Below are 26662 nucleotides of genomic sequence, written 5' to 3' on the forward strand. Positions count from 1 at the left end.
AGGCAGAACTGATGTGTTATACAATGCTCTGAAATATACTACCATGAGTTACTAGTTTATGAGCAGGAGTTTTGTAAGATCCTCATAGACATTGTAAGAATTTTACATAAGCTTTAAACTTGTATACATCATTTGTATACTTCAGATTTTCTAAAAGATGTAGTTTACAGAACTGTGATAGAAGTATCTGTTTGTGGTGCAAAGTTACGGATTTGTAAACTTGGTGCTTCAGTTTCTTTTCAAACTTACTAATTTTCAGAAATTAGTGTAAAATCTATGCAGTGATCGATCAATATTATGTTTCCACCAATCAGTTCAATTCAGCTTTTTCTCTTAAATGCAACAAATTTTATTCAAATTGGTTAAGTGTTTGTCTAATGATACATGTTTGTTTCTGCATTTCACAAATACTACTTGAATAGAGAAATTGGAGTTGGCCCGAAGCTAAAGCTTCCTCTGAAACAAGGTTGCACTTTGCTTTGAGGCTGTCCATGCAAGCAGTATTTTACAATGTCACTCTGTTAAATCCATGAGCATTTAATGATGTGTGATTTAATTTGTTTTAGAATTTAGTGGCAATGATAAGCTTACTTTAAATTTAACATAGAAAAGCTATCACTGAAAATTTATTTTATGGGGGTAGTTTCTGAAATGTAGAGGCTTATGACGATGAAGATCATGGTCATCTTTGTGCAATTTGTGTCTCTGATTTTGACAGTCGTGCTTGTCGGTTTTAAAAAGTGCTCCACGATTAATAAGGACAATTTGATCTAAAATTTGGCATTTGTTTTCCTTCTATTGTTTCTTTGACCAATCAACAGCTGAGTGTGTACTGCGAAGGAGAATTGGTGACCGGTTGCCCCATGCACGTCCGTGTTCATCCAGATATCTCACGCATTCTCTTTTCTGGTATCGACCCCTGTGCCCTTGGATCTCTGGTTGAAGTGCTTGTGAGTGTTCATGCTCCTGAACATAATCTAACTTAACTTACCTAACTGTTTATTATTTCTTTGCTCTGATCAGTGTTAAGTTCATATGCGGACTTCTTTTGATGAATGTATTCTACTGCCAAAATGAATCGTGGTTATTGTTACCAAAACGCAGCTCTCATCTCTTAATATACTCATGGAGAACTTTCTGTGGTATCAAGGAAAATCTATGAGGACAAATTGTGCGCAAACGAGAGTTCTTCTGAAGAAAGTCCCACACTTCCGTTCGCACTAGTTTAAGCTGGGGAAAATAAAATATAAACACCTTATTTACGTTAGCTAAATCAGACACTGAGTGTTGAATTTGACTTATTTTGCAGTTTTTCCTTTTCACTTCTGTGCAAATGCAAAATCGTCACACGTGGAAGCTCTGTCAATTCAGCATATGTTCTGAGAAACCAAAAGAACTGCTAAATGCTGCTGAACTACTTGGCACGGTAACACATGTGTGATAGCTCTGCCGCTGTAGCTTTCCCTTTGATGCCACGGAAGGTTGTCCACGAGTAACAACCTTCTCAATCAACACTCTTGAGCCTTAATTGCTATGTCTGAGATCGTGGTCATTCCTTGAATGTGGTTGTTCTGTATTATGCCTTGCTGATGTTGATTAATACGTATTTCATGGAGAGGCCTTGATTGTGGCTAGACTTACATTTCCACAGGTCCCTTGCTCATATACGTGCAATGTGCATAATTATTAACTGAATCAGGATATTAAGTGCATTGACTTTCATGAGATCTTGAAATTTGTAAACCAACACCCAGGAGTAGGCGTAATTTTCTTTTCATTGCAAGTGAGGAGGAAAACAATGTTGCTAGGCATTCTGTTCATTCAAATACAGCAGAGCCATCTTATTTCAGCTTTCCTGTGCAGAAACATTATTCTACACTACTTTCAATCTAGAGGCCTAGATCATGTAGAAAAGGTTATTTCAAGTTCCCGAAAATGCCAAATGCCAAATGCCAAGAATACGGAAAAATATGTTTCTTAGTGCATTTGAGTACCTGCTGTAGAGCACCTTTCAATGCTATGTTCAAAGCCTACAAGTGTAATGAGCTCCTTAATGATTGGTTTCTGTGGTTTTTCTCACCAAGCAGATCAGCTCCAATGGGGCTGGGACAGGCAACATCCATGTGGAGGCCGTTGCACCTAGTGGCAAGACCATGGAATGCACTGTCAAGGAAACTGACGGTGTCTTCACATCCACATTTATGCCAAACGAAATTGGTGAGTTCGAATGCAGTCGCACTGGTGTCTTGTTTTGCTTTTTCTTGCAGCTTGCGCTGATTTGCCTGTGACATTTATGAGGACTTGCTGTGCTAGGCATCATTACAGAGCATTGTTAAAACTCAGTGAAATATCAATATCGCTGCAGACTTCTTGAGAAATTCTTAAACAAATGTCAAAACATATGCCCAAGTCCTTGCGCTATCCCTAGCTGAAAGAAACAGGACAACATCGCAAGAAAGTTGTGCATTTCACACCAGGGTCATAATGAAATAATTGTTAATAATTAACTGGAAAGACATGTGAAACATCTTTTGTAGCTTCAATGTTTGGTAAATTATAAGCTCCAACAGCATGGCTGTACAAAGTTTGCGACATAAACTACAACAGTTTCATAACAGTAAGAGCTGTAGACATTGGGTACACAAGAGCACCTGTAGATGACAATACAATTAGTTGAAACTAGTACCACTGTCCTTTGAAAGGTTTTCGAGAGTTTAATATGCTACACAAAACTAGCCAGGACATAGTAAGCTGTGATACATAGGGCTGTAGCTACTGGTTGAAGACAGCTAACTGGTGCGCATACTTGTGCAAGTTGTGAAAGGTTACCTGCTCAGTGTTACAGAAAGCACGAGAAATGGTTTGTTAAATCGGTAATTGCAAATGGTAAAATTATTGAAATCTAAATCCAGTGCAAGCACACTAAATATACAAAGTGTTCAATTAATTATTGCTGCAGGAACATGGGCTTCCTGTTGCTATAATTGAGCCCATGCAAGCTCAGTAATGCATGTCCTGCATTTATGCAAAGAAAAGAAGGAAGACTGAACTGCTATGGTTCTTTATTTCTTACCATTGATCTCTGCCATTTTAATGTCTCATTTCGAAATTTCATGCCATGTCAATCGTAACTTAAAATTCTGTTCTTTAGTTTTTTTCTGCAGATATACGCATTTCTTGGCATATTGCTCAGCATAACTTGAGCAGTCTTTTAGTTTTTTAGGTGCCTTGACTGTATAAACTGTTTTATGCTTGTCTTGTCTTACCTACCTATCTTCCAGGTGAATGGAAAATCGATGTTACTTATTCTGGTGAGCACATCCAAGGCAGCCCCTTCACATGTTATGTTTATGACCCAACACAAGTCACAGTGAGTATTTTGTACAGCAGTGAAGCTTAATGAATGCTTACTTTGCATGTGTACTGGCACCATTGAAGGTGAACCACTCTTCATAGTTAAATGTGGTACCACTGATGAGCATGCTTAAATGCATATGAAACGAGCGGAGTTCCTTAGGTTCTGTCATACTTTGCTTGAGGCTACTGTTTGTGTGTTATTAAGTTGACTATAAGCATTAGTGACTGTAGGTTGTTTCGGGATGATGACAAGCACCTTCATTTTTGTAGCCATATATTTAGCATTGAAGGGCATAGGCTTTAATATTGCTAGTTGCTATGGTTAGCCGTGGTTTTATATTGCAAGATAACTCAGTTATACTGATAAAGGAGATATTTCACTGTCCTTTTTCAACCACATCTTGATGCCATTGCTTTATTGCGTTTTTGTCATGCCTAAATGACTATCTAATTTAGGTTGCGTTATTGACAAAATCACGTTCCACTCACTGTTCTATGTCGAAGACACTGTTTCTCATGCTGTTCACAGATGAATGGCCCCAGCGCTGTGCAAATGGGAAAGGAAGTGATCTTTGAGTGTGATGCCAGTCGTGCCGGCTGGGGCAAGGTTCAGCTGGAGGTACAAATTGATGGTCACAATGTTCCAGTCAGCACAGATGAGAGAGGCGATGGCATCTACGTAGTCTCATTCTTACCTTCAAGAGAAGGTCACTACAAGATCTTTGCCACATTCAACAACGTCGATGTACATGGTAAGCCTCCTGAAACACAGTGCATTGGCATTCCTAACTTCTTGGTGGCAAGTAGTGCAGTGCAATAGCCAGAAACACCTTCGTTGCTCAGAAAAGATAAAAGAAAATTGAAGAAAATAGCTCCTTGTATGTCAGTAACTAATTTCGCACACATTATGTTGTTGGGTTAGCTTTCCACTTGCTGCTAAGTTCTAGTTTGCATGGTCTGTGCATCTGAGCTTAGCCCGTGACAGTCGGATGTGTGCAAATTATTTTGTGACATGAGTCTGGGGGCACACATTATTGCGACAGCTTACTAATGTAAGTGAGCTGCTTTGTACGTTTTCCTTGTGCCCAGGACAGATGTGATATCACAATGCACTGTAATAGTAATTGCCTTAAACTTCAGCAAGTTCTGTAAACTGTGGCTTGACTTGTTAATCCTGTCTTCTCACAGGCTCTCCATTCACTATTGTCTCCACTGCTGACGAGCCAGAGTCTCCGAGTTCGCTCAGCGATGCCTTCTTCACACGCACGCTAACACCTAGTGGGGATCGTGTCTCCAGCTCTGCATCATCGTTCTTCCCTTCCTCCCTGGCATCATCTCGAGTCACATCCCCAACAAAGACAGACCCTGATGGTCGCGTGTCACGCAATGCTCTCGAGTTCCTCCAGTCTCGCATCGAGACGACAACATCTACACGACAAGAGACAAGCGTCACCCATGCAACAAGAACAAACATGGAAAGTTCCGCCAGCAGAACGGTTTCGACGCCGCCTCGAGGTGCCACGCCTGAACGGCCCTCGTCGCGGCACACAAGCAAGGTGCCACCACCTCCCACGCCAAGAAAGCCTGCGCCAGCCGTCCCATCACCGTCAATTCGAAACCAGAGCCGAGCACTGTCCGAGGAGAGGAATGGGAACAGGGAAGAGCAGTTTTCAAGCTCGAGGAATTCCGCAACCTTGGAACGGCGCAAGAGTCCAGAGATGAGGCAGATGACTCCGCCAGTGGTGGCTCAGCGACAGGTATGGCATGGAGCTTTTATGCACCTAAGTGCGACCGACAGCTCTCAGAGCTGTCATTTAAATCCTCCTAATTATTATAACAAATGTTGAGCTGCTCTACAGTGTAAGATCTCCAGCTTATAGCTGAAGATCTTACCATATTGTGAAACTAATATAAAGAAGCAAATTCCAGGTCACTTTAGAACATAAAAGCACAACTACAACAAGCATGGATATGGATCTGTCCAACTCTGTGTCACAACAGCATCTCTTAGTTATTGTTCAAGAGTACGGGGTTATAAGCATAACTGCTAAGAATGTGAAATGAAATTCAACATGCTATTTGACAGCTCTGGTGCACCATATGAGATGGTTTCTTGAATAGCCATAATTTTTTGGGATACCGTTAATGGCTTGTTTCTTGCAGCTTCTAGCTTCATATCTAAGCCATTGTTTTAAATACGAATACACAACCTTTTTGCATTTGGGCTCTTGCCTATGCATTGTTATTTTGCAAGTTCCAGTGTTGTAATATATTGGGATCTGGTTTCTGTTAATTTGACCCTATCAGAATATGAAAAATTGCATTGAATCATGCAATGTTAAAGTTAGGAAGAATGTTTGTAGGACGTAGGTGGCCTTTTGGTACTTTTGAACACTTAGCATACATTCAAAAGTACATTGAGCTCACTGATAACTTGAACAGAAGTCAGCTGTATGTTGAGGAGTTTGCAGGAGCTTTGTTTTGTTCCTCGCTGGCTTCACATCCTTTTCCTTCACTGTGTCTGATGTCTTATGACAATCATGCGTGCAGATAACAAAAGAAGAGCATCGTGTGGACAGTCGCCAAGAGATGCATCATCATGTGGAGCATCAGCGAACTCGGGCAAGCGAAACTAGCATTGAAACTAAGACAGTGGCAGGTACAAAGCAGGTGGGGCCTCCCCCAGTTGCTCCCAGGGGAGGTGGTGACATTGCACAAGTGAAAATATTGGGCGAGGCTCTCAAGCTTGTACCTGTCAAGCAACCTGCAACATTCCACATCAGTGCTCCCGACTTTGATCGAGATGACTTTCAGGTGACAATCGCTGGTAGGTGGATTTCATAGTTTAGTTGAATGAGCTAATCTTTATTGTCACCTTCTTCCTTTCCTTAAGTCCTCTCTCGCCTTACCACATTGATAAGTAGCTGTGTAGACACTGGTCCAGGCAGATCTCCTAGCTTCTAAAATAATGTTTAGAACTCTAAAGACGTTTTAGAACCAGTACTCCAGCCTGAAAACATATATGTTAAAATTTATTCACAGTGTTAGCTACTCATATGAAGCTGATAGCTACTCAGTAAATGGATGCGTAAATGTTCAGCTTTATAGACAAGCTAAACCTTCTGTCTAGGCCCATGAGCTCTGTCTTTCAATTCATGTATTATGACTGTTATTGACTAGGTGCATGTAAAACTGCCTGCACTTACAGCCAGTATTTTAATACTTACAAAAAGGACTTGCTTCTTTATCAATGCATATAGAGACGCTTTTCTTGCTGCAGTTTGTGGGATTGGTTAGGTACTTTATGTGTACATTTATATAAGTTCATGGCCAGGTTTACCGCCATTTCTATTGCCACTTGCCAAACCTCGTGAAATAGTAACTGCCTTTTACAGATACATGTAATGAGCAACTGGGGGCCTGCCAGTTTCCATGCCAGCTGTAAACATTGTCACTTCTTATATATATGCACTACAGATAAAATAAAGAGGAACTGCGGACATTATGGTATAACTTCTACTGTTATTATGTAATGTCATGGATGTCTTTCAGGGTGTGTGCTAATGTCGTTATACAACCGTGCAATAGCAAAAATTGCCTAATGAATGGATACACTATATTGTATATTTACTTTTGGTTGTGTGCTTTTAGCTGTATTGCAAGCAGCTTCAGCAATGTAGAAATTCATGATGTCTTGCTTCAAAAAATTGCTTGTGAAAAGTAGCATGAAGAAAATGTTACCGCACAGTAAGTGCACCATTGTGGACATCTGTTAATATTAAGTGGTGTCTTAAGTCTTCTTCCTGTTGCTGACTGGGTGCTGCTGTCCTTGTTTTGTTCGATTAGCGCCCACTGGACGCGAGTTTCCTGTGCACATGGATGTGTCTCAACCGGGAGAAATAGATGTTGAATTCATCACGTCTGAAGTTGGTGAGCACGTCATTGAAGTGAAGCTCCAGGGACGACCACTGCCAGGCAGCCCGTTTCGCAGCCACGCCTTTGATGCCACCAAGATCAAAGTGGGAGACGTTCCTAACGGGGTTGTCGGACAACCCGTGGAGTTTGAGAGTAAGTGCTCTTGTAGCATTACTTATGACTCTATGAATATTTTGAATATTTATCTGACATCCTTTTGTTACACAGTACATTGCTTGATAATTTGATAGCCAGTGTCTTTACCTTAATTTACTTATGACCAGTTCACTGCACAGTGTGTGCCATTTTCATCGTGGCATTTTGCAAGCTTTCAGGTTTCTTTCCGTGCATCAATTTTTGTTTGTCTGACTGTACATTGAGTTTTCTGACTATATATGCAGTAAACTTGTTTATAATGTTCACTTGTTTACTGTTGCTTTTCTTTCATTGATTATAATTTTATGCTGTTATCCACATGTGTGTTCACACCTGCCACGCTCTCAAGCAAAAGTGGCAGTAATGAAAGTACACAGCTAAAGTGGAAAATTGTTTTTGTTGCATCAGTATTGCTGCACAGAAGGAATGTTTACTGAGCCATTATGAGTGACAGTTAATTTTTTTACGAGTTGAGTGCCTTTATTGTCAGCGCTAGAGCACTGCATTTGCACTTATGAGCTTTGCAGCTGTAGGGACACAATGAATGTGCACTGGAGCCTCATGTTCAAGATACATGCACATTTATTATCCCAGTTTACAGCAATCTAAATTTTCGTTTCTTTCATGGAGCTTATTACATTCCCACTGCCAACATTTTGTGACGACTTTCTGCGTGCATTCAACTGCGTTCAGTTTTATTATTATTATTTTTTTGTTCTTGTGTTGTAGTTGCTATGATCATACGAATTGTAGTGGCCTTTCTCTTGCACCCACTTGCAGCGTTGCTAAGTTGTATGCATTTTCAATTCCCTACACTTATAATGGCAATTCTATGTTTTGGAGGATATAAATATACATTCTGTATACCATGTAGCTGTCTTCACTTTTCTACATTAGAAAGAGAGAGAGAGAGCAACTGATAAATGAAAGGCGGAGAGGTTAACCAGGACTGAGCCCGGTTGGCTATCCTACACTGGGGAAAGGTTAAAGGGGAGGGAAAGATTAAAATAAGAAGAGAAAGTTGATTGGGGATATTGATCGGTCACTCAGTCTGGATCACAGACGGTGACTAAATTCGGTAGCTTTCAAATATCGCAGCAGTGCTTTAGTGGCCTCTTGTAGCTGCGATAAGCGAGGCCATGGTCCCAAGATCTTGTTCAAGGTGAACGGTTGTCTATCTAACTGATTTAGGGCTGTGTAGAGGTCATGCCTTTCATTTTTGAAAGATGGACAGTAGCACAGTAGATGTTCTATAATCTCCTCGTCTCTGCAGGCATTGCACTCGGTGCTATCAGCCATTCCAATCAAACACGTATATGCATTGGTGAACGCGACACCAAAGCGTAAGCGACGCATCATGGTTTCCTAATTTCGCGGAAGCCCAGGTAACAGCCGCAGTTGCATAGATGGGTCGCGGGAATACAGTCGATGTTGGGTGAATTCAGGTGTGTGCCACTTCTCCAATGTCATATGGTGCACTAACTTGCTTAAGTGTTGGTCTGCATCAGTCCGCGATAAAGGTACAGAAACAAGGGTTGCTCCTTCGTGTGCTTTCCTAGCAGCTTCAACAGCGAGGTCATTGCCGGAGATACCGCAATGGCTTGGCAACCACTGAAACACGACGTCATGTCCTTTCGCAATCATATGACGGTGAATTTCTCGTATCTCCGACACACGTTGTTCACAGGACCCGTGACGAAGGGCTGACAGAAGACATTGTAAGGCCGCCTTCGAGTCGCAGAATATTGCCCACCGATTAGCCGGTTGGTTTTTGATATAATCAGCAGCACCTCGGAGTGCAACAAGCTCCGAACTGGTCGATGTTGTCATGTGAGAAATCTTGTATCGGATGCGTATTGATTGTGATGATATAACCACTACGCTGGTGGAACTGGTCTAAGTGGAAGAGCATCCATATACGTGTGGACACGGTGAAAGTAGAAAGTATGCAAACAATCCAGAGCTGCTTGCTTCAAGGCCAAGGTAGGCAGGTGTCTTCTTTCTTGTCCCTGAACCCGTAAGATCCACTTGAGGTTGTTTTAAACACCACAAAGCAGAGGTTGAACATGCTGAGGGTGTGAAGCCCGAGGGTAGGGAGGCATGATGGATGCTGACCACGTTGGAGAATGACGCCTGTGGTCGTCGTTCTGGCAGGCAGGCAAGGGAGTTTGATTGGATCCATGAAACATGACAAATTTGGGCCCTAAGCGTGTCGGTGCTAATGTAAGTCGTGATCGGATGGTCTTGAGCCATTATAATGGTTCCAATAACAGTTTATGATATTTAAAGCTAGGTTCTTTTTTTATAGTGTAGGGCCCTGCTAACATGTTCTTTAGTAGTACATCTTCTTGGTTATATAATGTCTCTAAAGCCTAGTACTTGTGATGCTAACTGTATGTAGGTCCAGCTTTTGTTTGCATACTGCATTTGCCCAGCTAGTACAACTACGTGTATTCCTGCAGTCCCGTAAAAAGCACACATCAGGTTGGCTCCAGTGTGTTCATATTGAATTCAAGGTTTTGCATTTGCACATATCCTTATTCCTAACTGTGCGCATGTGGATTATTATTTATTTTATATTCATTGTATAGTGTAACAGTGTTCATATACATCAAAGTAATGACTTTTCTTAACAGTTGATGGTGCTGAAGCTGGCTCAGGCAACCTAGAGATCATGGTGAATGGTGACCATGTCACGAGCCATGTCAAACCCCTTGGTGGCCATCGCTTTCTTGCCTCGTTCGTTCCTCGCACAGCCACTGTGCACACAGTTGAGATGAAATTCAATGGCGAGAAAGTTCCAGGTGATTAAATTTTCTTTCTTTCTTTTCCTTTTTTTGTTTGTGTGAATGCTTATGTCAAGATGTTTCTGGAAAAAGTAGTTTCTCTTTCCTTTTCCAAGCACAATTTTCCGCGGTTTCATTATGTTGCACAATTTAGGAATAATGTGCATGCTCTAGATATTGAAATAAGACAACACCAATTGTGAGTTACATTGATAGAAAAATTGGTCTTGCAAATTAATGCATTCTTCAAATTTGTGTTCTTAGTGTGCTGTTGTTTACATTTCATCTGTCCATAATAGCACATACAAAAATAAATCATTAGCTTCTTTTTCATGATGCTCCAATGTGTAAATCACTTTGCTTTTAATGCCTGGCAGTTTTCTTCACACCAGGTTCAGTACATTCTTCTTCCTTCTTTTCCACTATTGTTAAGATTTAGTGTCATTGTATGTGTAGGTTCCCCATGGAAATGTGAAGTCCGAGACGTGCTCAAACGGGGCCCAGTGTCCGCTAGGGGCCAGACCCTGCAGACATTTAGCTGTGGCAAGACGGCCAGCTTTGAAGTGCATGCTCCGGGCTGCAGCAAAGACGACATAAAGGTCAACATCAAAGGTATGCCTGGAGTTGCGGCTCTGCTTATTTTGTCATTGTCACATTTAGTGTTATCATTACTGACAAAATAAAGTGCAGTAAAGAACAACTGCCTTTTGCAGCATTCTCCAATAATGAGTACGAGAAACACAGTAACAAACATGAGGAAATCTGGCAAAATAGTGGGATTCGACATTCACAGCTATAGAGGGTATACCTATCACAGAGATGCCTTTTTCAGCATTCTCCAATGATAGGTGCTTATCATTAGAGAATGCTGCAAAAGGCATCTTTGTGATAGGTGTCCTCTGTAGCTGTGAATTTCAAATTCCACCACTTTGCCAGATTTTCTCATGTTCCTTACTGTGTTTCTTGATATGCAATCAGCCTGCAACTAGTTATCTGTTCTCTGCATGACACATATGTCCTGCCCACATACTTTTATTACATTTATTTCAGCTAGAATTACCTAGACACATGTGCAGTGCCTTTAAAGATTAAGTGCACGTGTCCTCACCTGTGCTCATTGTCAAAAGAAATGAAATGCTCGTCGTCTTTCGTGGGGTGATGTAGGACCTGGAAAAGCGAGGATACAACCTGTCATCATAGAACGTCCAGACTGCCATGTCGTGGAGTTCACAGCGTTGGAAGCGGGTGAGCCCTCCCCCCTAAAAAGAGGCTGCATTATACACACTTGTTGCTCTCAACTGCATTTCAGTGGTGTCACATATATATATTTTTTTCAGTAATTCCCACTAACTGCTTTGCAATGTGATGGAACTTCAGACCACTTTTACAGCAAATGCGTTTATTGAGACTTTCCAGCCACAGTTGCTACAGTAGTTCCCCAATAATCATGATCACCATAAACTTATGCCAATGAAAAAAAAAAAAGATAAAGGATTGAAGGAAAGGTGAAACCTCAGCTGGCTGTGAAACCTCGGATCCTCATTTTCTGAAATTGTACACTCCAACTAACTGTGCCCTGTACACCAAATGCTGATAAAGTTTAAAGTATTGAGAACAGCACTGCTACACAATATAGCAATTGAGGTGCACACCATGGTACATGAGACAATAATTAACAAGAACTGAGGTGAAAGAAGGTATGTCAGTAGACAGAAGTGAATGAGTGATATGATAGGGAACAAAAGGAAGCAGAAGCTGTGGTTCTCCAAACACATTGTTCGCATGCTGTCAGCATATGCTACAACTTATGGAGGAAAGAAAGCTTAGGTTAGGCCTTGCTAGCCCAGCTGCAAGTGTAGTGGAAGTCACGGGTATTGTCCGCTAAGGAGCACTGGGACTGATGGTCCAAACAGCTATGTTGTGTCAACACCTTTGCTTCAGTGACAGTGTAATGTAGAGAGAACCAACATTGGCTCTTTTAATGACTACTGTGTGGCTGTTTGCATGTCTTCACTCGCACCATCCAAGAAGCATGGAACTACATGAAATGGTGGTAAATGCAGCCTGTGTTCAAAGCTTTCACTTTGACACCATGTCCTGAAATGCTGGTGGTGTGGCAAAATGCAAGGTCAACGTTGGTACCATGGGAGGCTAGCATGGTAAAGGATAGGTGAGATGAGCTGGTGAGTCCACGAGGAAGGGTGTGACAGAAAGGCTAAAAAGAGGAGGAGAAGAAACATTGCCCACCAAGGCAGCAGAGCCTTCACATCTGGCTTCAGTGAAGTGATGTCAGAGCTCCTCCTATGTCTTTTCTTTACAGTGCAACAGAAATTGCATGAAACAGTGCGAGTCTTACTAAACATAGTAATGTACTAGCTGTCGCTGCTTTGCATATTAGGCAAAACAACTGCAACTTCTTTTTGTTTTGGTTTATAGGTACCTACCAAATAGAAGTTACGGCTTGTGGTCAGAAGGTTCCAGGCAGTCCCTTTGTGTCAAAGGCTTATGATGCTTCGTGCATTACCCTCAGTGACATCCCACAATCCTGTGTCGTAGGCCAAACATCTCAGTTCCAAGGCAAGTGACTTTTAACAGATGTAACCATCATGTCCAACTGAGATTGACACTTTTATGTTGATTAAATAGTGCGATTTTTCACCTGCTTATACAATTAGCATGTGCATTCTTCCATATTAACGATGTTGTTTGTTGCATAGCAGAATTGTGAAGTGGCATTATGATAGAAAAGATGGCATTCTCAGTATTCAAGAAGCTTTTTTTAAGTCTTCTCGCAGTTGTCACAGTAAACACAGACGAAATACACACATTTCCTAGGTTTCACTTATAGTTCATTGATTTGCTTCAATTTTATGCACATTTGGCTGCTTCAGTGCACACAAACTGGAACAGTGCCACCGTGTAAATTGTTGACCTTAACAAAAGCTAGAGTACATGAATGCATGTTAACTTGATCATCTATCTTTTGATAAAAACCTCTAACCACAAAGCATGTTACAGTATCAGAGATGAAGCAATGTTCTTCTTGTGTTTGCTCTGAAATGACACAGTTCATGCCCACATTGCAGCATGATGTTTATTTCTGTCAACTCAAGAGGAACAGCAGGACACTATGTAAGGGGGTACAGGGATAAAAAATATTGGCCGACGATTACGCTTCTTGGTAATGTGATCTTTCATCGCAGCTGCTTCCTTATTCCAACAATAGGCAACTGCATACAGAACACACAGTGCTGAACGGAGGCAGTTCTTCCTTTCAGATTAGGCAGCACACACTGCAATCTGCCGCTATTGAGCTGGCGCTTCGGTGACGCGCCATTGCGCCATTTTACAGTGGGTCACTGCTGCCGAGAGGGGAGGGGGAGGGAGATTAGCAATTATTATTTAATGTTTCTTCTGAGGTGGGATGAGGAAACGGGTGGAGAACAGAGGTATTGAGTAGAGGTTACACACTCATTCACTCACCAATAGGCCTCAATGTGACCGCACAAGGTTGGGGTGGGAAGTAGAAGTAAGGGGCCGAAAAAAAAAAAGGCAACAGCGGGAGGAAGGACGACGAGGGCGGAGAGAATGGTAGCAGTGAGAGTCACCGCAACGGCACTGCATGGAGGAAGGGGGCGGGAGGATAGGCGAGAACACATAATCCGGCTTTGGAGGACAAGGGGAGAGCAAGACTTGCGCCACGCGCGAGAGATGGCAGCAGGAGCGTGCGCTGCTCTAGCTGTCTGATGACCTTGGTTACAATGAGGCACGACAGCGAGGCCGATGGCTACGTGAAATGCAGGAACGGGCGCCAAAGAACTGCGGTCTAAAGAGACAATGAGTACGGAATCGCACAATAAATTAGAAATGGCAGGATGGAATCAAAAGCAAAAAGAACAAGTAAGGATTAAGCCATTGCATTCTGACAAGGCACTGCAGTTTGCAAGAGAATAGGGCACAGAACGTAGTAACTATCAAACATATTTCAGGAATGCACAAGATATAAAAATCTTGTACTGAAGGAGGCATTGTAGCTTGCATACATATGTGGTTGGCAACAGATGTACCATCTTCGGAAGTTGATTCAAATTTTGGAGTACTAGGTAGCACTAATGACCATCAATAGTTTGGGAAGAAGCTGGATGCACTTTGAGTTGGGTATACAACAAACATCTCAAAACATCTTTTAGTATGGCTCATGTGCCGAGCATTTAAAATTTATTCTTAAGTGCCAAAACAACAGTGTGTGATGCTTTTACAGGACATAGCTCTGTGCGACAGCAAAACAATTAACAAAATTTAATGTTGAAAAAGCAATGAAAATGACAAAAATTTTATTTTAAGAATTCTTAAGCTTTTTTATATCAGTGTAGATTCTTTTGGGAAGTCATTACACCAGTGGTGACTGAAATTGATTAAAACAATGTGCAGTGGATGCGTCGAGAGCTGGCGAGGGGCAGCTGGAAATATCAGTGAACAACGGCGAGGTTCCCAACCAAGTGCAGGTGCTTAACAGTGGTCGGTGCTTGGTCAGCTTCAAACCACTGAGGCCTGTTCCTCATGTGGTCAGCATCATGTTCAACGGGGAGAATGTGCCAGGTGCGTAAATTCTTTTTCTCATGTTTGACTACTTACCTGAAGACCCGTTTCCAGATACTGACCAGCAGCTACATGTTTACGGCTGTATGGATTTGGCACATTTTCAAGCAACATCGGTGTAGATGACAAATTGCTTGCACGTGAAGTGTTAGTTTCGACTTTTCTATATCTGGTACTTACCACAATGGCCGAGCGTTTTAGGGAGCACACTGCAGCCAACTTGTGACATAAGTGAAAAGCTTGCAGTGGAGCTACAGTTTTGCCTTCCATCTACGACACAAAACAGTTGTGTTCACTTCATAAGATAAAAAGAAAAAAGAAAAATTTTGCCGATGCAGCACATTTGGGCACCTGACATGACAGGCACAGTATATGATCTTGGGGACAATCCTTTTTTAAATAGTGTAAGAGGGTACAGTCACCTCGAACATGAAACATGATCAAACACTAACAACTCTCGTGCACATATTTTTACATAGCGAAATGTAACTGAAGGATGCAATTTGTACAGTACAATGAAGCCTTGTAAATGTCGAAACACGATGAATTACATACAGGTTTAGCAAAAATACATATGAAAAGATGTGCATGTGCGTTTATTACACTGTTTCATAAGAGCTTCCTTGTTTTGTTTTATTGTTTGCATTGTTTTCAAAGTTGGGACACCATGTCTTTAATTGCATTTATTCTGTGCTGCATTGTTTGTTTAATGCAGGTTGTCCAGTGGTGCTTCAAGTGTCAGATGTGAACCAATGCTCGGTGGACCTGAGTTCTCTGGAGCTAGTGCCTGTCAATCACCCTAGCAGGTTTCATGTGTCAGGCGTGTCGGATGAAGACCAGTTGCGGGTGACTATTGTCTGTGAGTTCTGGCATTTTGTCTACAGATTGTACTTGTGCTTGCTTCATTTAATTAATGTAGTTTTATTTAAGTGCACTCACCTGAGTAGCTTGATTAAATAGATTCATTTCACCTCGGCGCTCGTCAGGCACATCTCATTGTGACAATAATAGTGCTATAGGAACTTTTGTCTTGAAAATTTTTATTTGTGAATGAGGAAGGCAGCTCATGAGTAGGGTTAAATTGTGCTGGGTGTTCTTTGGCACCCAAATTTCACAGTGATGAATCAAATCTCAGGATATTAAAAGATTGTGATAGAAAATATATTTGCCAGGTGATTTTTAATACAGATACAGATTTGCCAAGGAACTGTAATCATTAAATGAACAGATATCCTCACCATGTACATTACAGAACAAAAGAAAAGGAACTATGCTTTATGCTCTTTCTTAATTTTCTTGTTGTAGTTTTCATGCAGCACAAATCAGCCCCTGCACAAAAATATGTCTTCCTAGCATAAAAAAAGTGGATGTTCAAATGAGTTTCGTAGTACCAGCCATTTGCTGGTGTTATTGTTATTTTTTGCAATGGAGCACACTGCTTAAAGGCTAAGAAACAGAGAGATAACTATATGATCTGCCTTTCTATTATTTTTCTGTAGCTCCGCATGACAAAAAGGTTCCTGCTAAAGTGAGCCGAAGTTCGAGAGGAGGACTAAATGTTGAGTTTGCTCCTGACGAAGTTGGTAAGTGTCAAAATGTTGTCTGTGACTATTTTTAGCATGTGCTGGCTTTGTCTACAAGCAAAACCAAGAGTAATGTGCAGTTATATGTGAGCAATATGTGTGGAGTGATGGTAACTGTTCTCTCTCTCTCTCTCGAGTTGTGGTTTAACTGCAACAGTAGGCTCATCATTTCAGCAATGTATGCGTGCTTTCAAATTTTTCAGCTGAGTTTCATTTAGTTTATCTGGGATCATTCAAAAGGAACCAGTATAACTGAATCATCCTGTAAAATTAGATTAGTTGATGCTTGCGGCATGTGAGATTCAAACCAAACAGGTAGTAACCCCAAAAATAACCACAATCAGACGCAGGATGTATCTTATTCTTAATTAGCCTGCATATCTTCATATCTAGAAGGTGCATTGTGACAGCTGTCACTGCTTTTATTTGAAGTCATGTGTGACTTGAAGAGAAAGTTTCGCTTTACATATTCCAAACCATTTTCTCACTTCAAGAAAGAGAGAGAGGATATAGCTAGAGGAAGTGAATGTTTAAATACTAGAAGCATTAATTAGCTACGTATATTGTGTCTTTAATTATCAAGTATGGGAGTGTTTTCAAGCTTCAGAATTGAGTTATGAAATTCATGAGTAAACTGCAACAGAAATGTCAATCTAAGACAGAACTGCCGTACATTTTCATGGTACCGTGGTTATTGTTATGTGCACGTTGGCACAAAGGTACTCTTTTTGTCATCCCGTCTTTCTTCCAAGAGGCAGCGCTACTATAGATTGCTCTCTGTTTTGCATTGTAGTGTTCTAATCAATGGATTTGTGTGTGCCATTTGCTATGTGTATTCTTAGACTCTAAGTATTCATCTAGGCAGCACAAAAAAAGCCTCCCGATGTAAGTACAGATGTGTGCTTAACATGGAAAATGATCTGAATGCAAATCTGTATATGGACAAGAGCCGCATCTATATAACCCGCAAAAACACAGTCACCTCTGGTTGCGTTGATACAGTTTGCCATGAGTAACACTCTTCCAAACAGTGCAAAGCAAAGATAAATGCTACAAAGTGGCTTTTGCAAAGGGGTTGGCGCGCTTTTCTAGCCTTATAGCACACATTGTGGAGTGAATCGGTGCAAGTTATGCAACATGTTAGCTTCAACGCAAAGGACAAAGAGAAAAACTATGACAGTCATAGTCATAGTCCTTGTTGTACTGAAGCTAACATTTCATCCAACTCCTCTATACAGAGCCTCTGTGTTGGGTAAGTAGAAGAGGGCAAGAAATGGTTACCCAGCGGGTAGTTGTCCAGCGGTGCCATCGCTTCTGTGCTATTTTGCAGGCCCATACATTGTGCAAGTGGAGCATGCTGGGAAGGTGCTGGCAGGGACGCCCGCTACAGTGAAAGCGTACGACGCCCGTAAGGTGGATGTGAGTGCCGTATCACAAGGCACACTGGGAAAACCAGTCCAGTTTACAGGTGAGCATGTGAGCGAAGTGCTCTCTTGCTGGAGGGCAGAAGCTTTTGCGGTAGCACGTACTTTGCTCAATAGCAGTTTGCACCCTGTGCTCATTCATGACATGAATTTTGTTTTCACTTGCGTCATGCACTTTCTTAGTATATGCGGAATAAGGGCAAATGAGACTATCATTCCTTGAATATACAGAACTATTGTGTATTGTGTACTGCCAACAGAAATGTCATTTGCACTATCCTGCACTTTGGTTGGACAGCACCTGGTCTATGAGAGACCCTGTACTTGGACAACTTCGATTGCTTTGACCAGTGCCCCTATGTAGAGGACTTAATGCAGTGCTAGCTTTTGTTAGTGTTCCTCACAAATGTTGCTTTTCTATTCTAACTTTAACTTCAGTGGTAGTTGCTTTCTTGACTTCTTTATCAAGGTTCGAATGGAGCATACTTGTCTAACTCTTCCGAGTTGTAACTACATGAAACTTTAAGACTTGGCAAAGGCTAAAGGCTAGCATCTGGGAGCAAAGGCTAAAGCAAAGGCTAGCATCTGGGAGTGGGACATAATAGTTCAGTTAATAAGATGGTCAATGATTTTCACATAGTTACCAGAATGAAATCTTTTCTTGTACTTCCTAAGCAAGGCACACTTGAAGAGCAGATAAACCAAGTTTTTGGGCATTTTGTGAAAGCATGGTTTGATTTAGATGTGGCTGTTATTAACACAGCAGCATGTTGCTGCAATATGTTTAGTATATTTAACTCTTATAACAGTCAAAAAGTAAAACTTGTCCTTTCAGTTTCACTGACTTGGTTAAAATGGGACTTGAAAGATGTTTTTCTAGCAGTCTTTTGGCTATGTTTATGTTGCATTGTTTTTTTCCCCTTTCTTTGCTTGCGTAAAAATTTTCCAGTCTGCACCAAGGCTAACCCACTTACAATGCATTTGCACATATAATAGCTAAGAATAACTATGGCACGATACGTACCATAATTCAGGTCTGGAAACAAGGAATGTTGCCAGACTGAGCTTCTTGTGCATCATTCTTCTTTATTGCAACCTCCTTGTAGTTGATGTGGGATGTGCTGGCGAAGGCAATCTTGCCATCTCGGTGACCTCCCGCAACCGCGATGTCCCAACGGTGGTTCACCCCATGGGTGGGGCCAAGTTTGCCGTCTCCTTTGTGCCTGGTGATGGGTCAGACCACATCATCAGCATCAGTTTCAACAAAGAACCAGTTCCAGGTAAGCTGACTGTTTCTTGCAAGTGGCTTCAGTGTGCCCTTTGATGCCTCCATTTTCTATTAAGTTTTTCTTTTTGTAACAGCAAAATGAAAAACAAAAATTTTATGCACTATTTCTTGGGTCTCCTAAGTTCTTGATTTTAAGTGTTTATGTACACTGAAACATTAAATGAATTTTTTTTAAATAATTTTTTGTCACTTATTTTTGCGTCATTTTTCATGTGTAGTGTATCATGACCTCTGCTGTAGTAAGCTCCCTGATCTGTGAAGCCATCAAAACACAAAAATAAAACAAAAAAGAAACAAATGTGACACGAAAATTTAGTTATTTTCAGCATAATATATTACAGCACATGGCAAATAAGTGAAACAGTGCGATACTCAGAGAACCTGAGCTTATCCTATGTGTGTGATTTTTTATCTTTCTTTTGTCAGGAAACCACTTGTATGTGTGCAGTTGTCACTGTGCTTGGAAATAAAGTCCGTGTTCAAAACAGCATGTATGCCTATGTTTTGTAGGAAGCCCCTTCAAGGTCAAAGTTCATGATGGTGGAACGATTACAGCCATGGATGTCTCCTCATTGGCTGCTGCTTCGGTGAACAAAGTGGTTGGCTTTGTTGTCCAGAATGCTGCAGGAAGAGAACAGGATCTGACTGTCAAAGTTGAAGGCAAGTTATGTTGTTTGAGGTATCGCCACTTTTTGTCTAGCTGACCCACTCATTTCACGTTTTCTTATTTTATTGTACATACTCATATCTGTTTAAAATATTTCGTTTTGCTTCAACTGCTTGTGCTATGAAAAATGCAGCCTACACTTTATGTCATTTGTACACTGTCTTTCATTCACATATGCTCTTCCTTGCTGTGTATAAATAAAAAAGTAAAACGTTGTAATACAAATGTTTTCTTACTGTGCTTTAGAGGCTCTTGTTGGCAGGTGTACATCAATCACTTGCTAGCCACTGCAAATTGAAATGAACTTGAAAGAGTTTGGGTATGGCTCAAGAGCTCCAGCAATATGAAAATGGGCATATTTTTGACCAATGCTGATATCAAATATGTGCAGGTCCAGACAGTTCTCCACTGCCTTGTTCACTCAAGGATGCTGGAGACAGAAATCTCAAGGTGGAATTCTCACCCACCAAGGCAGGCAAGTATCTCTGCTAGGTTTATTCATTTTCACCTCTCCTTCTTATTAGGTAAGCACAAACCTTGTTCATCACAAATAAAATATGCTCACAGTTGTGCAGTTTTACTTCAACCCAGGGCGTACTTTATTTGCAACGAACAAGGTTTCGCTTGGTGACCAGCTTCACCACTGTGTGACTCTCTTTTGTGGTATAACACTCAAAGGGAAACACTCAAAAGGAAAAGTAAAGTTCCAGAGAGCATCATTGTGAAGTAAAAGGCAGCCAGTCATATTAGAACCCTGAGTGCATTACTAGATTCAGTATTGCTGGTTCCCAAAGATAAGAAAAGACAGCCATTTTGCATATGTAGCACAGACACTTGTGAACTATTTCGTGCTGGTAATTCGACTGCCAGGTTGGTGCGTTGTCTATAACACTGTTTTAAGCATTAACGCATACCATATTGTTTTTAATGCTTTTTTTAAGCAGTAAGAGCTGAAGATGTGTGCATTCTCTACTTCCAAATTTGATGATGTCAGTGGTACATCAATTGTCTTCTGCTGCAGGGGAGCACAAGATTCACGTTTCCCACCAAGGATCTCCCATCGCAGGCAGCCCATTTGTGTGCAAGGTGTTTGATGCCCACCAGATCAAAGTTCGTGAGGTGCCCAGAGGATTTGTAGGGAAGCCCGTCACCTTCATTGGTAGGTTCATTCTACTTGTATGTAATAGTTTTATTCATATTATGTGTTTTGCCTTCCATGGTCTCTAACTGTAAAAACTGATTTCTTATCTTAGTTGCCACATGCATTTCAAATGTGAGCTGAACTCATGTTGTGAGAGGAACGTACTGTTGCCTATGCAATGTAACTTGCCGTTTCTTATATATATAACTTCTGCAATGATAGGTTTATTCGTTGGCCTTCTTGGTTCACATTCGCGTGTGCCATGTTCACATTTCAGTGGAAACGGCTCATGCGGGCCCCGGAAATCTAGAGGTTATGGTGAACAATGGCAGAGTCCCCACAACTCCCCAGGCTCAGTCACCCACACAGTATGCCATTACGTTTACACCAACTGATGACCGGCCACATGTAATTGATGTCCGCTTCAACGGAGACCACGTACCAGGTATGCATTCCTGTATCTTCCCATGTGTCTACTTTACCTGCATAGTGAATTTTTTGCCTTATAATGCACCTAGGTTGGTGCTACTAGTGTTACTTGTGCACTGTGCTAGTGTGTACAGTGCACTGTGTACACTAGCACAGTATACATTTGTGTTGCGTACACATAGCATGTACACTGTGCTACTTTATTTTCATGTTCTCCCTGTAGCAAGCACAATACATTATTTGCCATTTGATTTTGCTACAGTGTACAAAATGTTGAATATTTTGATACATTTTGATACACTAGAGGCAAAATTTGTTGACTGTGAAATAAATGCATGGAATTCTTTAGGCTACGTGCATATCTTCGGGTAGCTTTAAGAGCTCTGACTTTGTACATTTAGGTCCCACTGCAGGTCATTTTATCTATGGTATCGCCAAGAGTTGAATACAACCCAGTAGTTGGCAAAGCGAGCCTGATGCGTCAAAAAATTACTGTAACATAGCTTTGGCAGCAAACTTTTATGCTGATGACAACCTCTTTCTCATATCTGACTTGCAGGCAGCCCGTTTGAGTGCCAAGTGGTTGACCTGTCCAAAATAAAGGTGGTGGGGGAGGGAATTGAACGAGTGGCCATCAACCGGCCTGCTGCATTTGTTGTTGACACCCACGGACAAGATGTTGGGCAGTTCTCGGCTTCAGTGATGGGTAAGCATGCTCAAGTTGAGGCATAGTAGACTCCTTATGAGACAAACTCTGTTAAACCAACTTCTTTAGGTTGAATTTCTTTATTAATCATACACTTTGCCTTAAGGCATATTATTGTCAAATAAATATGTGCAGTCCTAATTCCTGAGGAAGCCACACATGTTGCCTGTGGAACTTATCATTTAAAATTAGCGATTCGTAGTCCGTGAGCTGGTATGGTCATATCCCCGCACCATTAAGCACTTTTGCTCTTGTGTAGTCTGCCCCTGTACACAGCCACAGCAGATCCTCACAGGTTCAATGTGTATCTGTTAATCTGTATATTTAATAAAATAAACAGATTTCCAAGGCCCTTTGATACTAGCCTTAACCCTTTCTGTGCCATGCTATTATCCTGAATTCTGACTAAAAATGGCCAAATAATATTTAAGGACCCCACTTACTAACATGATTTACTTTCTCAGAAAGAATACATTCACTTCTGCTTGCTCTGTCCCATATGAATTGTGTGCTGCCATTTACGAGAAGCAGCATTAGGCGCTGATAAAGAACTAGGCTCGTCTATGGCGTTGCTGCAAAATTCAGAGTACTGTCGATAAGCTTAGCTCATTCTTGGCTATTTTAACCAGAAATGCGTTGATGAACCCAGCTCATCAGTGGTGTAGAAGAGCTTAAATGTAGTCTGTCGTGATTGTTTGCTGGTTTTAAAGGGAAATTAAGGGGGAATTGTTAAAATTAAGCTAGACTGATAAGCTATGGCAAATTGTTGAGTTAAGCTGGACTAATAAACAAATTTTCTGGAACAGTGAATGACATGATGTTTACCAGGTGTGGAAGATTGACATCCTGGAAAGTGGCACAAAAGTTGAAAGGCAGGCATTAGTTCAATCTTCAAATTACTTATGCAGTTAGCTGTGATGTCACAGACTTTGGCAATGTCTTGCGAAACCTCGTTGATAATGAAGAAGCAATTACAATGAAGTATAAATTATACAGTGAAAGCTCGTTAATTCGAACTTCAATAATTCGAATTTATGGATAATTCGAACTGTACGATTTGGTCCGGCCAAACTCCACAGAAGTCTATGTATAAAAAAGTCCGTTAATTCGAACGCGAGAAGGTTCCCTCACGGATAATTCGAACTACGCTCGCCTGGCACACGGCCAGAGAAACACGCCTACTGCCTACACACAAGGCTGTATTGCCTCCGAAATGGAGAGAACGGCGAGAGAAGGCAAAATCGGAAAACAATCTAGCCTGCGCGCAGTCAGCCAGAAGGCAGCGGCGGCTGCCGCCTCTCCGTTCTACGTAACCTCCGAGACTTCTTGCCCGTTGCGAATCTCGGAGGCTTTACAAATCTTGTACAGCTACTAATGTCGCGCGGAGATGGCACGGCAAGCGCCAAAACACAGCGAATTAAGTACGTCGCAGCTGTGCTTGCAATCAAGAACCAACGAATCAGGGCCTTCGCCACCTTCACATGTTCAGCGTCTTTGTCTTGGCAGTCTTCATCGTTTGTGCACCTCTGTTTTCAGATTAGCAGGTATCGGCCGTCGCGATTCATTGTGATGGTGTTAAGCCTCGGCTAACGTTCGTTTCGGTGGACATCGGTGGTGGGGCACAGTCGAAACCCAGAGCTTCGACTTGAAGATGGCGTGTGCCCGCGGCAAATGCCATCACTTTCTGACATGCCCTACTGCTTCCAAATCGCAGTGTACTGTTGCTCTCCTTCACTTTCGTTAGTTCGAACTTTCGTTAACTCGAACTGAAGCGGCTTTCCCTTGCGGTTCGAATTAACGAGCTTTTACTGTATATATGTATGTATGTGTGTGTGTGTGTGTGTGTGCGCGCACGTGTGTACAAACTATTCCTGCACAGAAGAGGCTCAAGTCCATGAAGTTATGTGACATTACATTTGTGCCAATGTATTAGTATTAAACTGAAATCATGCTTCTTTTTTGCTACTAATAAGTCAAAATTTTCCTTCAGAATAATGCTGAGGGAAATCTAAACGATTAATCTGTCACTCTAGGCACTTTAGCATTACTAATTGTAGATGCAAGTAAAGAAGAACATTAAAAAAATGTTTAACATGCATGGAAAATAATGCTCATGCATTCTACTTTTGTGTTGAAAAAGAGAGAAAGTCATGGTAAATTTGAAAAAGAATGTGGTGATAAATATGTACATTGCAGTTGTAATATTAACTTGAGAGACCATGAAACTCAGGTTATGTTGGTTGTTTTTGAATGCCTGTTGACCTCACTGTCGGTTGGGTTTAACCTGTAAAGGTAGAGAAAGTTGCATTTTCTTGCATGAGGTGTCTTTCAGGTTCATGCACCAGTGGCAGACAGGTGCATAGGGAGAATGCGTTTCCATGTCGTAGGAGTGCTCATTTATGTTATCACCTTTTGCATACCTTAAAAAAGTAGCTGTAACAAAACAATATTCCACACTTGTACTCCTCAATGTGCGTAGTGTGCTACTGTCTGTTCGTATCTGCAACGTCACAAATATGCATGTTTAAGGAGAGATTCAGCATGATGTATCTTTCAGAGGAATCTAAATGCAAGCATTTCGTATTATCAGTTTTCTTCAAAACTTGAAATGCGAGTGTAGTTTTTACTTATTTCATGGCACCCTATAAGAAGTAGTACAGAAGGTCAGGAAACATAAAAGTGGGGGCAGGAAACACAATGCATTGCCATTATGCACCACACCAAATAAAAATTGTAAGAGTTTATGTTGATCAAAACAACTCTGTATCAATGACCTAAGTTATATGACTGACTTCTGGTTGCTAAATTGGAAACATCGTCAAGTTAGGTCATATTTCTGGTGTTAGGTAAGCTTTAATTGCTAATGTCATTTGTGCACTCTAAAAATGCAGCCTCCTTTTATGCACTGCAAGGAACAACATCGAGCCAAAGTTACATTTTAATATTTTTCATGTTCCTCAATCTATGTGGCGGCATCACTATCTTGAAATGAAAAAGGGTCCAGATTGTTCTTATTCTTGATTCATAAAATTATTCTTCTGTTTGTTTCTCTTCTTTTAGTTGCTACAATGCTTTCAGAACACTGCCTCACGATTTTAATGGTGCACTTCATCGGTAACTGCTACTGGCAGACGTTAGTAGAATGTCCCTCGGTTTTAAAGGTGGGCCGGCGGAAAGGCTGGGCATTATTAGAATTCTCTGGCGCACACAAAGGCAGACTTAGTCGAAAGGTCACATGACTTGTTTCCATCATATTTTAATCCTTTTCGATTCGCTGCACACACTAAGTTCCGTGTTGGGTCACCAGCAAAGCCCTATACAAACAGGAGTCTCTGCATCCAGAAACTTGGCAATGGTTCAAAGATTGTAGAAAGAAAGAAAGAAAAAGACAAAGAATATGAGTAGAAATGCAAGAGTTGGGTAAAATGAGTTTGCTCAAGAGAACAGAGCACACATGCAGGGTTTCAAGGGAGCCACGCGGAACTCTCATTGCATCTTGAAAGGGGTTCCGTCTCTTCTGCTTGAAGGGATCTGAGGAACGCGCTTACGTGTGTGTGCACGGAGGAGGTGGAATCACTCTTGCGTTTCGACACGCTTCTGGATCACCTTGCAGCCCAAGAGGCTGCCGCACACAGCACCCTCCTCCCCCCTGCAATTGTGTGTGCGCTCTTGCGCGACGTAGGCTGCCTCCTCCCCACCCCCCCATCACTTATTTCTTCTTTCTGCACTGCTGCAAGCTAGTGTCTTGTTGCCTTCCTCTCTCCCTCTTATATTATGTTGCTTGTTTTCCTTTTGCTTTTCTTTTTTCTCTTTCCTGGATTCTCCTTTCCCAACAAAATTTTTTTTTTCTTTAATGGCCCTTCTCTTCTCTCCCTTCAGTCAGTGCTACTCTTTTTGCTGTGCTTCCTTCTGTTCTTTCCTTTTTATTAATCTCTTATTTTTGCAGCCAGCCTCACTTCTCAGCTATTGTTGTTTCCATACTTCCCTCATTCTCAGCTGCACTTGCTGTCTTTCTTTTTTTTTACTTAGCCCCCTTTCTTCTTCCCTTCACCTCTACATTCTCGGTGTGAGTTTCTGCCTCTTGGTAGCACTGTTTATCCCTCTGTGTGCATACCCTCATGTGGTGGTGGTTGGCTGCTCTCTCCTGCCGTCGCATTGTACGCAGTCCTGTCGACACGAGCCAAGAGGTAGGCCGTGCTGGTCCTTCGTAGCGTGCGAGACGTCTGTTCCTGTGCTCTCTGTTCAGTGGCTCGTTTTGTTTTGCGACGTCCCACCCTCCACCTCCCCTATTCCTTTTGTCTTGCTGGTTGACACTCCCTTCCTTGTCTCATTGTTGGCATCAAGATAGGTGAGAGTATCCTTTCACTTTGCCGATTGTCCATCTGCTCGAGCTTTTGTGTCAAGGCTCCGGTGTGAGCTTGCACCAGTGTAGCCAGTCTTGTTTAGCGGTCACAGTGTGATGCATCTCATAAATTTCATTTTTAATCTGTGTCCTTACAAGTAGACCCATGATGTTAAGTGGTTGGTGCAAGCAGAGGTCTTTTCTGGAGTGTATGGCTGCTTTTTGAGCATGTAGGCCATTAAGTGTTGTGACTAGGTTGCAGCACATGC

At 41.6% G+C, this 26662-nt stretch overlaps 1 protein-coding gene across 3 annotated transcripts in view; it reads left to right on the forward strand.

Annotated features, from left to right (window-relative positions):
* jbug (filamin-type immunoglobulin domains fbug) overlaps positions 1 to 26662 on the forward strand; it is a 224453-nt gene that overhangs the window by 157285 nt on the left and 40506 nt on the right. For all 3 annotated transcript variants that reach the window (XM_065447642.1, XM_065447652.1, XM_065447646.1), the window contains 21 exons: positions 822 to 950; positions 2088 to 2217; positions 3282 to 3370; positions 3887 to 4109; positions 4546 to 5114; positions 5908 to 6184; positions 7204 to 7425; positions 10065 to 10232; positions 10671 to 10826; positions 11379 to 11459; positions 12651 to 12791; positions 14646 to 14813; positions 15529 to 15672; positions 16313 to 16396; positions 17727 to 17864; positions 18927 to 19100; positions 19619 to 19768; positions 20167 to 20250; positions 20797 to 20934; positions 21194 to 21361; positions 21905 to 22051. In XM_065447642.1, coding sequence (XP_065303714.1) covers positions 822 to 950; positions 2088 to 2217; positions 3282 to 3370; positions 3887 to 4109; positions 4546 to 5114; positions 5908 to 6184; positions 7204 to 7425; positions 10065 to 10232; positions 10671 to 10826; positions 11379 to 11459; positions 12651 to 12791; positions 14646 to 14813; positions 15529 to 15672; positions 16313 to 16396; positions 17727 to 17864; positions 18927 to 19100; positions 19619 to 19768; positions 20167 to 20250; positions 20797 to 20934; positions 21194 to 21361; positions 21905 to 22051 — 3580 coding nt within the window. The remainder of the gene's footprint in view (positions 1 to 821; positions 951 to 2087; positions 2218 to 3281; positions 3371 to 3886; positions 4110 to 4545; positions 5115 to 5907; positions 6185 to 7203; positions 7426 to 10064; positions 10233 to 10670; positions 10827 to 11378; positions 11460 to 12650; positions 12792 to 14645; positions 14814 to 15528; positions 15673 to 16312; positions 16397 to 17726; positions 17865 to 18926; positions 19101 to 19618; positions 19769 to 20166; positions 20251 to 20796; positions 20935 to 21193; positions 21362 to 21904; positions 22052 to 26662) is intronic.

The sequence above is a fragment of the Dermacentor albipictus genome, chromosome 1, assembly GCF_038994185.2.
Source record: "Dermacentor albipictus isolate Rhodes 1998 colony chromosome 1, USDA_Dalb.pri_finalv2, whole genome shotgun sequence".
NCBI lineage: Eukaryota > Metazoa > Arthropoda > Arachnida > Ixodida > Ixodidae > Dermacentor > Dermacentor albipictus.